Source organism: Ornithodoros turicata, chromosome 5, assembly GCF_037126465.1.
Source record: "Ornithodoros turicata isolate Travis chromosome 5, ASM3712646v1, whole genome shotgun sequence".
Taxonomy (NCBI): Eukaryota; Metazoa; Arthropoda; class Arachnida; order Ixodida; family Argasidae; genus Ornithodoros; species Ornithodoros turicata.
Window position 1 is genome coordinate 72,675,797 of NC_088205.1, and position 12,237 is coordinate 72,688,033.

The 12,237-nt window shown below is 48.2% G+C and overlaps 1 protein-coding gene across 3 annotated transcripts in view; it reads left to right on the forward strand.

Moving 5' to 3' along the window:
• The first annotated feature begins 2,243 nt into the window (after window positions 1–2,243).
• The window catches only part of LOC135394733 (uncharacterized), a 29,463-nt gene continuing 19,469 nt past the window's right edge, over window positions 2,244–12,237 (forward strand). For all 3 annotated transcript variants that reach the window (XM_064625632.1, XM_064625633.1, XM_064625634.1), the window contains exons 1-7: window positions 2,244–2,351; window positions 3,030–3,190; window positions 3,708–3,860; window positions 3,980–4,182; window positions 4,308–4,499; window positions 4,807–4,897; window positions 5,037–12,180. In XM_064625632.1, the coding sequence (XP_064481702.1) occupies window positions 3,044–3,190; window positions 3,708–3,860; window positions 3,980–4,182; window positions 4,308–4,499; window positions 4,807–4,897; window positions 5,037–12,180 (7,930 nt within the window). In that variant the 5' untranslated portion in view covers window positions 2,244–2,351; window positions 3,030–3,043. The remainder of the gene's footprint in view (window positions 2,352–3,029; window positions 3,191–3,707; window positions 3,861–3,979; window positions 4,183–4,307; window positions 4,500–4,806; window positions 4,898–5,036; window positions 12,181–12,237) is intronic.

Here is a 12,237-nt window from a genome sequence, read left to right on the forward strand (position 1 = left end):
TTGTCGCCTGGCCAAGGGATATGTACCAACCGGCCCCATACACTATGTTTAGCAAATTAGTTTATTTTGTACTTATATACTCTCTTCCAGAGGATGTCCGTACTGCCGTATAACTCAACTGCAAAAATTGCATCTGTGTAGCTTTCGTATCATTTTTAAATAAAAATCTGCGACATAAAAATGAACAAATTCGGAGACAAGGAGATGGTGGGGGCATCTCTATGTACAATACGTGCACGGCACAGTAAGAAAAGCTTTGGCTAGAGCCAGCAAACAAATATAGGACGTCCAATGGAAGGGCGGTGCTGCGTATTAGCCATTAGTCCTATCTGGCGTGACTTTGTGCGCTGCACACTTGCACAAAATACTGCGCTTAAGTATTTAAAGTAGGATACTAAATACTCCGCGTACAAAGTAGTTAAAATAGAGTACAAAATACTCAAAACTGAAAGTAACTTGAGTACAGTACTGATCACTCTAAGTATTTAAGATAGTGTCAAGTAACGTTTGGTGAACTTTGACGAACTCAAATAATATTTGGTGATATGTTCTGACCTAAAACTTCGTAATCAGCTGGGGTGTTGCAACTTCTGGCGCGTATTTATAGCTTTGGAGACTAAGGAAATGAATGCCGTGATCCTCTTGTACCTGGGGATTCACCTGGCAATATGAACAGGAACCGTTTTCTGACAAAGGGGACGGGCTACTGACCAACAAGATCAAGCGTGGGACCAGCTTATTGTATAGGCGGATAAACGATAGATGCGCGGAATTCGCGCATGAGGGGCGGCGCGGAATTCGCGCCGCCCCTCAAGAAAAAGGAAGAAAGAAAGGGGGAAGTTCCAGTGAGCTGAAAATATGGACACGGCGGGGAAGTGTGCTGGATACGGCTTGACGAGGAAGGGAAGTATTTTGAGCAGTGAGTAGCAAATACTGAAAAATAAATAAATACTTTAGAAATACTTGTCGCAAAAAGTATTGAGTAGAATACCAAAACACCGTAAACAGTATTCAAAATGCTGTATTTCGAGTACGTACTCAAGATATGCACAAGTCTGGGCCCTGCTGCGTCCGGAAGTGTTGGGCTGTGGAGGTACCTCAAGTTGCCAGGTCCTCCCATACATTTCTGCAATGAGATAACATGACAGAGGGGGGAAAAATATGGTAAAAGAGGCTACACCTAATAATTAATAATTGGGAGTAGATTTACACGTAAGGTAAGTCAGCCTATAAAAGTTTGCATGTGTACGGGCAGTGATCTTCCAAGCACATCCCACTCCCGAAATATTTTACATCACCTCATAACACCCGTCAAAGAGAGAGAGAGAGAGAGAGAGGAAAGCAAAAAAGTCAGCTCATACAGGTGTGAGCCTGCTCCCCCTTTACAAAGTTCCAACACCACCCCCGAGATGGAAATCATGCGCAAACCCCTGTGTGCATGGGCAAAAGCTCACCGGACATAAGTTCACCGGACAAAAGCTCACCGGGGGCGGACTAAAGCTCACCAGAGAGACTCACCAAGGTTAGGTCAGGAGAGCCTTTTACGTATTTCACACGTTGGAGAGTGGGTCAGTACATGTAGAATATGCACCCGTCGAGACTGACCAATGTTAGGTCAGGAGGGCCTTTTACGTATTTTACACATTGGTGCGGTGAGCTTCTGTCCGGTGAGCTTTTTGTCCTGGAACCGTGTGCGTGAGCGTTCAAAGGAGGGCTACATCTTCACTCCCAAACGGGTGTTGTCCCAAGCGCTTGGATAGGTACCGCAAGGCGTGCGTGTGAATGAGGACGAGACAGATACGAAGCCTTCCCGATCTGCACGTCTGGCTGTCTATAGTAGCATAACCTTGATTTAGACCTGTTGCCTGAATGGAGGGATAAAATTGGTATAGACTCCGACTTTATTTATAATAGATGGTTACATTTTAGGCGCTCAGTTTTCATTTTGCAGGGGGGGGGGGGAGGGTAGGCGCAGCGGGCTTCGTTCCAAGAGCGAACGCAAAGTGCGTATGTTTCGTTTGTGTGGGATGCATCCCGTTGTTTCCTCTTCAGATCCTGGAAACAAAATGTAGTGACTCTATGGAGTTGATAGCGCCGAGCAAGAAAAATTCTGTCCCTATGGTCCATGCATGGCTACAAAGTTCAGACGTTTTCTGTACATTACCAGACTCAGCGTACCCAATGTGTCCCAATCTACCTAAAACATGCAGTTTCAGGGACAAAAAACAACAGCTGCGTCTCGTGCAGTCTGGGCGTGCCTTAGTCGCGCGTGTTGCATTGGAAGCTTTCGGGCAAGATGGTTGTGCCTCTCGTAGGCGAACTTTGTGACCAGAGGTCCTAGCAACCGTAAGGTAAGCTGTTCTCGTTTTATGGACTTAAATAACGTCCCGCGACCATCTACAGAAACGCCACGTAATTTGACATTTATTGTTGCGCATTTAGTGACAACGCAAGACTGGGCCAGCACACGTCGGCCCATGCGTGTTGCTCAGGCCAGAGCAATGACAACATAATGACAGCCTGAACCTAAATTGTGGAGCTATATATATAGTAATCTGGCGGCATGGCCGTTTGTTGCGAGACTACGGAGGACGATGTCATTGACATCTTGGCTTCATGTAAACAGTGGTTGTATAGTGGCGAAGCGCGCAGCTTCTTACAGCGGAGTTCCCAAGAGTATGCAGTGGTGGTTCTTGTTCTTATAACACAAGTGCTAGCAAAGAGGGTTTACTTACGACCGGGGGTGCTGCTCATGTTTTATTCTATTTATTTCAAGGTAAAGTAGGAGCGTGTAGTACCACGCAACTGGGAATGTTACTATCAAAACAGCATAACCTTCGTAACAGAAGCAAATTGTCCCATCCTTGAAGGGTCCTGAAGAAAAAAAGTGTTTAAGACAATCGTTTCTTGCCGGAACGGATCTGAACTGCCGCGACTGTTAATTGTTATACCGAGTATATCTAGTTGTGATATGTGTTACATAATTGCGAACGTAACTAGACCTGCCTTTTCTTCAATAATTTTCTCAGAGGCGGCGGGTGTAATGGCGTCCTCGGCGGCTGCGGGAGGTCCGTCCACGACCAATGTAATCGTCGTGGTTGATCATGAAGTATTCAACGTCGATCGAGAGGTCCTCACCAAGAGCTGCCCTGCTTTGACCAGTGCTTTAGAAAATGACGCAAACAGCACGGTACGCCTATCTTCAGCTATATGGGACAAGACTAAGCTACTATAGTCGTATTCAACTTTAGAAGGAAAAGAAACCTAGTTCGTCAGCTCTCAAAATATTACTGCGACGCGGATAGGATGGCTGGACACAGTGAGGTCACGCTCACACCTTGCGCCAGATAACGCAATCCATCATACTCACTCTGCTTCCGTATTGGCTGTTAAGACTGGCCGCATGACACCACGCTGCGGCAGAAAGTGTGCTCCCCTACTGACGGCGCATGGTGGCGCTGCAGTATCTCTCCTGGCGCGCTATTGCTTCTCCTTATCTTCACCGGCGTGCGTAGTTGACGGACTAGATTACTTTCCTTCTTAAGTTGAGCACGACCATAGAACTTTGCGCGGGCATAGCGTTTGCTTAGCAGTACGTTAGAAGCGAGTGCCATCCATAGTGATAGGCACACCGTGTTTTGCATCTCATGTGGATACCTTCCCTCTCATGGGCGCCGACTCTTTCACCTTCCAAATTTGTTGTGCAGATCCAGTTGTCTGGCATTTCCGCCGCCACGTTCAACATTCTTCTTCACTATATGACAACTCATCAACTCAAAGTAACTGCGGAAATTGTTGGGGATATATTCTGCGCTGCATCTCACTTGCAGATGTCTGACGTCATGAAGCGGTGTGTCCAGGTATGTTTACACCTTGCAAGAATACAAAGATATAATGCTACACATTACATGTATAGTTCCATTGGTGATACGATAAGTGATAAGCGAAGAACATAATCACTGTCTACACGAATTTTCAGCTGGACTCGGACGTAGTTCCAGTGGGTCAAAGGATCCTTATGTTTGCTGCTGCACGGAAGTTTGACTTACAAGAGGAAAGACAGCGCCTCCGAGAAGCCTTGGCGAGGCGTTTCACTTCTGTGGTCAATAGTAGTGAATACAATGCGATGGATGTGGAAGACATAAAGGAGATTCTCAAAGCCGACCTCATGGGTTGCCGATGGTAAGCTGCCGTATTCCCCCGGATGTATGTGATAACCAGCTGACTGTGCGCTGAGCTGAACAGCTTTACCTAAAAGCACACTGTTCTTCTGATACTATGCGTATACTGTAACACGTGCTTTGCAGTGAAGCGGAAGTGTTTGAAGCCTGTATGCTGTGGATGAACTACCTTCCGGATGCACGATATAAGCACGGGGAGGAACTCATGGAACTCGTCCGACTTGATCAGATGAATCTCAGTGAACTCCACCGTAGCCTCAACTACACAGGTGTTTCTCAAATGCCTGAAGTTCGAAAGAAAATTCTTGGAACAATAAGGTCAGTAGACGGTTAGCGAAGTTCAGAATTCCTGTTGGCAGGTGGTAATACGACGCCGATAGACTAGGATACAGAGCACATGTCCCTGTACAAGTTTCTAGTACTCGGTTCAGAAGCAACACCCTAAATTGTCTCATTGCGTGAATGACGCCTGCTGTGGGACGCAATTTTCAATGCGACAAAATACCACAATACCACTCCTCGTTCATTCAATTTATTCAACGTTCCTCGTCATTAGTAGACCATGCCTTATGAAACACAAAATAATCATGTTCCCGCTCTTGCTTGATACGTCGTTGCTGCGCAGCAATTGGTTGGACCGCCAGAGCGGGAGCGAGGCAGCTGAAACTGAACAGAGGCCTCAACGACGGTATAGACCGGAGATCCTGGCATCCGAGGTAAGCTTGATATTGCCACTCCTGTGTACAATGTAACTAAAGTAAGAACGTTGTAACTTGTGGCCAAAATGATGGAACTGCGATGGAGCTTCCCCTCCCGGTACCTTTGTAGCCTAAGGACCTAAACATGTACTTACAGATGTCTCTTCCTGGCGGGCCTTACATTCTTCGTTCGTCGGCTAGCGCTATACCGGTGACGCAGAATTTGTCCAGTACTTCCCGTACTATGTCAGAAAGGTCTATCCTGTACACACCATTAATCACGGCCCGGGACGGTGTAGTCGTAACCGAAGCGTATGGACCAGGTGTTGGAGGTAGCTCTATCTTGGGCACTCTTCCACAACCTCCACAGGCTGCTAGCATTAGCACTTCCTTCGCTACGAGAACTGCCGGGAGCCTCGGGTCCCTAATAGAAGAAACCGAAGAGAAACGAGTCTCCGAGTCCAGGACTGAAGAGGTTCGCGTCTCCCGAAAAGTTAAACGGAGCAAATCGAAAAACAATTCTGAGACCTGTACGAAAAAGGATGACAAGGACGGCGCCTCAGCAGGTCCGAAGCCGTCGTCCGGCGCTGCAGCAGAAGTTGCCAACGTGCCATTTTCGCCATCCACAGCATCTGCAGGGCCAGCTGGTGGCGGTCCTTCAGAACAGGGGACTACTAGCATATCATCAGCATCAATGTTCAGCTTTTCCAAAGAAGAGGAAAAGCGTCCTGAATCACAAACTAAGCCAGCTGAAGATGCCGGAGCTTCACTTAGATCGCGGCTAGAAAGTTCAGGGTTCGACAACAAGAGTCAACCGGCTGCGTGGGAAAAGTCTCTCTCTGTCGAGAGCACGGAAGCATCGTACAAGACGGGGGGTTCAGAAACTAAGTCAGAAGCAAGAGTTACGGATCCTTTAGGGGCTGCGGGCAGACCGGACTCTGCTGAACTCCCCACCGTGGTTGAAGAAGGGAAGACTTCCGCGAGAAGTACCACTACACCAGCGCCCAAGAAACAGTCTCGACAATCGGCTGCTCACGTAAAATCCGTCGAGAAGAAAGAACAGGGCGGTCCCGCGGCGGTCCGCGGAGCTCGTGATCCAAATAACGTGAAAGGTCCAGAAGTCCGTGATGTCAACGCGGTGGGTACACACGGTGCCACTCATGCGGACTCAGAACCTTCCTTGCAAAATCTCTCGTTGCTGTCACAGCGCGATGCACTTAATAATAATTCTGCCGCAAGCGATGAAGAGGCGCACATCGAACCCGTACACACAGAGGACAAAACACAAACTGCTGTGGGCGAAACAGTACACCTTCAGCATGGACAACCAGGGAACATATCCGAAACCCATGATGCTTCATCCGAGGACCATTTTTTAGGGGTAACTGAGCCAGATCAGCTGGCGAATGAGTCTATTAATCACGAGCTGTCCGTTTCGGAGCATCCCGTACACGTCATACATCACAAACCTGGAGGTAGCTCCAAATGGAAGAAAAGTAGGCAAAAACCAACGTTCAATACTACCTCTGCCTTAGAAGGGGACGAGAGCAGCGGAACAGAAGGAACGGCGGATTCCTACGCCTCACGCGTGAAAGATTATCTGTCTAATAGCAGGCATTCCAGCCGCAGAGCTTCGCATCCTCCTGCTTTATACCGAACGCGAGCAGTGCCCGAAGGGGGCTGCCATTCCGCAGAAATCGTTACGGATAGGTCAGCTGCGGACGAATTCGGGTTGTCAGCCAATGAATTAGCCATGGAGTCAGCTCGGAGGAAAGAAGAAAGGTACCGCGCTAATATCAAAACTGCACCTGCACGTGTCAAATTTCGTCCCTATAATGATGTCACCATTGATGTTAGCGTTGATGACTGCTCTGAAAGGAATGGTCCGGTCATAGGTGAAGCGCATAGGGGAGACCTACAACATAAATTGTGCGGAAACACGTCAATAAACGAAGGTGCACGAAACGTGGAGCACGCTGTCAAGGGATTAGAAACTCGGATACTAGGCAACACGGAAAAGCAAGCGGACATTGGGAACGTAGATGACACCGTTGCGTGTATCGAAGAACCAGAAACATTCCGCGTCGACAACGGTGCAGATTCAGACGCGTCGTCCATCAGCATCGACATCCAACCTCTGCTTGTAAGAGCGAAGCCGGTGAGGGTATCCAGTCCTTCTGTACTTTCGAGCAAGTGCACTGTCACGTCTCAGCTGCTTGCCGCATTTTCGCCGAGCAACCTCTTGGCCAATCCCCCTCTAAAGGTTGTTAAGAGAACCATTCTTCAGGAAACCTTAACGACGTCTACTGCGGAAAAGAATGAGAATACAAGCACCGTGTCTGACAAGGACGCGGGATTGAACCAGAACAATTCCCATTTGCATACAAACGTCAAGGAGGAGGTACGCAACAAACGCGAAGAAGAAACGTTAGAATCGTATAACTCTCAACTCAACCTGCAGAGTTCTGCACCTGTACTTCTAGGTGGAAGTAACGGCAGGATTCTTGATGTGACCAAATCAAGCTCTTCGAATATTAGCGTAGATGTCATGTTCCCGTCCTTGCCCCTGGACGTAAGGGAGGATGCCGAAAATCCAAAAGCAACTGTGCGCTGTGGTGATCGCATTGACAAACGCCAAGAGACACGGCCAGACCTGAAACCAGTTGGAAAAGAACGGCATGCAAAGGATGCAAGGGAAGATGACGGGACGGGCGAAAACAGGAACAAAGCCAGTGAGAACTGCAGCAAAGAGGAAGTACGCCCTTCGGTGTCTTCGAAGACTGCTGATATAGCGTATGGTCCTACGGCACGAGAGGAACGAAGTGACGCAGAAGAGAAACGTGATAACCTGGAGGGGTCCTCGGACACTCGAATAGGTCAGGACGACACAGGGAAGCAGTTGGCGACATGCAGATATTTGAAACCTGACGAAGCCTCCTGCAAATCGGTCACCGAAAATAAGAATGTGGAAAATTCGATCGTTACATCCGAGACTGAGGAAATCTACTATTATCCAAAGGAAAAGGTGACAAAAAAGCACATATCAGAGACAAAGGTCGTCACTGAGACGAGGTCTTACACAGAAATTGTGGTGGAAAAGAATTTCAGCGATGTCTCTCTAAACCTCAAGATGCCGGCAATACCAGAAGAAGCTCGAGTGTCGGACAATGAAGAATCTGAGAAATCTGAACATGCACAAATAGAAGCAGCACCTGATGTCTTTCACACAACCAGAGCAGAAGAGGACGAACCAATTCACGGTGTCCCTGAGCCGGAGCCTTGTCCGGGTGTCGTAGTAGCGCCTGTGCCTTCACAAAACCTGATACCCAGCCGTAATAATATCGATAGAGATATCAAGTCTGTACAGTCGTCAGACATGCTGATATTTAGCGAAGACTATACACTGTCGAAGTCACCATTTCACAACAGACACGCAGGAACACCATGGTTTGATGAAGGAGCTGGTCCACGTCATAACTTGTCAGAGAAGGGTGACGTCACGTATTCTGATGTGACTATGGCGTGTGAAAGAACTGAAGCACTGTTGCTTAACGACACAGTAACTGAAGACAGTGCTGTTTCAACAATACCCACGAATTCCGAGATTCCAACGACAACCAAAGAGCACGCCGGACCATCAGTACCCAAGGAACACGTACGGGGTCAACGAAATGCTAAGAAATCAACCCAAAAGCAACTGGAAAAGGGCTGCCGGAAGAGGGTCAGCAGACCTACCGAACGCGCGAAGGGCGCATCCCGTGTACCTAAAGCTGCAAGATCGCCATCGCTATCCAGCGACGTTAATGCTACACCTGTTGTCCGCGAAGCCAAAAGGTTTACTCTAGCTGAAATGTCAGATGTGACTGCATCCAATGAATCTACCAGCTTAGCGCCAATACGGAAAAAGGAAGAACTCGGCGATGTTTTCCCTCGCTCGAATACAAGTTTGTCCGTTCTGGCAGAAGTTCCTCGGAAAAAATGGAAACGGGAATGCAAGTCTCCTACTGGTTCCGAAAAGGTCCCGTGTGAAGTGGACGACATGAAAAAGACAGCGCCACCCGCGAACTTGGACAAAATGCAGCTTTCAAAGGCAGAGCATATCGATGAACTGGGCAAGGTGAAGGAAATCGGAAAGCTGGTGGAACTCGATGTGCTTCAGATTTCCCGTGAACCAAGGACACACGTTGTTGCATGCGTCAAAATTGCTGAAACGGCGAGAAAAAGTTCGAAACAAGAAGGCACCAATGCAGTTCCTGCGGGTGGAACCACTACAAATGCAGGGGTTCAACGTGAAACTGTATCCAATAAAGCGATGGCGCCCACAGCGTCTCAAACATTAGTTGAAGCTAGTAGAAAGGTATGCCGTGACAGTTCTCTGGATTCTGAATTTTTCACGGAGCGAAGAGCAGATTTGCCATCCAAGGGATCAAAGGCAGTGGGAAAAGAACGCGTGATTCCAGTGTTGCCTCCGTTCTCTGATGCTTCTTTAAGACAAGACACGCCCTCGTTGTCAGCGCAAATAGACAACCTTGGAATGAAAAATTTCGGAAGTGGCGGATTGTTTAAAGCCCAGGATTCTCACTTCTCTTCAAAGGGAAGCTCCAGTGATGATGTGCCGCTGTATGATGCCCCTCGTCGTTTACTATCCATGGAGCAGCGCGAGAGTCACTACGTGAAAGAAATTAGAAGCCGCACCGCACCGGCCGACCAGTCGCAGCCCTCATTTATGACCAATGAGAGCAAGTTGTGGAAGAAGGACGTATCGCAGGAGAGCATGAAGAGAACAAACAATGAGACAGCTTTGCAGAAGCAACCTAGTCCATGTCGAATTCCAGAGCCGATAGTAATCAAAGCACGTATACAAATTGGACCGCAACCCTGGGCGAGGTCCCAAAGTCAGTTAAGCTCAGGCGGTCTGAGAACTATGGTGAGCTTGCCAAGTATCTCGGATATGTCACAGACGCTCAGCAAGAAAAGAGAAGCTGCACCCATGGAACCGTCGCCATTGTCCATACGGCGTCCACCAGAAGACGCCTCTGTGGCACTTCATACTACCAGCATGCCAGTGACTGACAGGCAAGGCGCGTCAGCACACTTGTCAGGGACGTCCATCTCCGAGAAACCCGCAGTAACTATTCCGATAGCTTCTCATTCAGCTGAGTCGATATGCAGCACAAAGTCTGTCGGAGAAATGCTCGGCATAGTCCCAACAAACACGCGGCGACAGACAGTCGCTGACCCGTTCGCCCTTTCCAGTGCAGACGAGACCAAGACCACGGATGTTTTGTTGTCGCAAGTTTCACAGAAAATCAAAGGGCTGTACGACAGCACAACGGCGTCTGACCCTTCAAACATGAGTAGGAAATTGATAGAAGCTAAGAAAATGGCATCGCCTCTTAGCCTGAAAAATATGCGGCAAAAGGATTGGCTCCTGCTTGGAGTCAAGTCTCCGATGGCCTCCGTAAATGGAATGAAAGAAATTTCAAAAGAGGATGTGTTACCTCCGCCGCCCACAGAAATGCTCGAAGAATTTAGGGTTTCGACAGATAGCTCGTTGTACGAGCCAAGACCCTTGCCGCCAGACTTCTTGCTTTTCAAGACGAAGGCTGATAAAATCGAACTTACTGAATCGTCTGATTTTCCCCTACCTCCTCCGACCCAGGGTAGTCTAGAAGCTAGCATAGCTTCCGTCTTACAGCAGAGCACTGCCGCAAGGCAAGATGCCAATATGGGAACAAAGTTTAGCAATGTTTCAGGGATCGAAAAGTGGAAACAAGTATGTGAGGAGGCGAAGAAGAGCGTGGGCGAGAAGATGAAAGCACACGAAGAACCAAGGCCATTGGATGATGTCGAGCTTGAACCGTCGTTTTCGGATCAACCAGTTCAGACGAAAACAATTGCAGAAAGTCCAGGGCAGGGCAGCCGACAACCACCGCCAAATGATTACTTCGAAAACTTGAAGACAAATAAGAAAGACACCATTCCATGGAGCACCAGGCCTTCGGAGAACAAAAGGAGGAAACTAACGGAAGGCATCAAAAGTCCCCCAACAGAAACACCGATCCCGGCAGCAAAAGATATGGAACGCATAAGAAGTCCACCAGTGCTTTCTGACATGACTCCCAAGGAAGGTAGTCCGGCGATATTTAAAAAAAGAATGGAGGGAATAGGAAGTCCTTCAGTGCCCTCTGACACAACATTTGAGAGTGGCACCGAAACTGCTGCCGATGGAACATCTTGGAAAACGGGACGAGCACATGGTTTACCTAGAAAAGAGGCCGGCTGTATTGAAAACCCTGTTGATGAAGCATCTAAGGCGCCTAGGCCAGTGCCACTCCAAAATGAAGCTGGACGGATCAAAAGTCCCCCTGTACCACAAGACCGTTGCTTGGAAGACCACCTCGTTGCCGTCGATGAGATAGTGCCAAAAAGAGTTGTTGAGTCTTCAAGTGCCCCACAACCAGCAACGCAAGAACCTGTAAGTGTGGGTACACGCCCGTTCACATATCCTCCTGGCAAACAAGATTATGCACCCCTACTAGGCGAGTCTGCGTTTGCAGTGACCGTCGAACAACTGGGCCCTGCATTGATGAACAACGACGACAAGAGTTCCAGAAAAGAGCCAATGAAAGCACCACCCACTCCTCTAAGAGCTGAGACTACTGTGTTTGATGTGCCCCTGTTTCATCTTAAGGCGACCATTCCTCTCTCAATCTGCGGTGGCGGGAGCAAGTCACGTGAAATGTACCACACAGAGGTGACGAGAACTAAAGTTGTATGTGATACAAAGGCTCCTGTATGGCCAGAGGAAGAGCTCGTAGTTGAAGCAAAGAGTGCTGGTGTTGACAAAAAGCACCCTACAGTACTAAAAGGAAATAACATAATACAGGAAGCTGAAGGACCAATCGATAGAAAACCTACCGAAGCCGGAAGAGGGAAGTGTGAGACAGAGAAACATTCAGTAGGGGTTGGCAGGAAACTAGTAGATAGTTCGGCGGCATGGTCCGATGTGCAGGAACCAGATAGAAAGCAGCGTGGAAAAGGCAGAACGGTAAGAGAGAAACATGATGTCGTTGTCAACAAGAAACACCCGGACAACCCGAAAGCTGAGACCGATGAACAGAAGAAAGTTCATGGAAATTCCGATGTGGAATGTGACGCAGAATTCGACAAGTCCCATGTGGACGGGGCTAGTAAAAAGGCTCCTGTGCATATACAAGGAACAGTTGCAGATGAGCCTAGTAATGCGAAGGAAAGTCCAAAAGTGAGGCCAGAAACAGTGGAACAAGTAGTGGAAACTGGTAAGCAATGTTGTGATAGTCCAGAAGGAATAAATGTGAATAAGCAGTACCTATTTT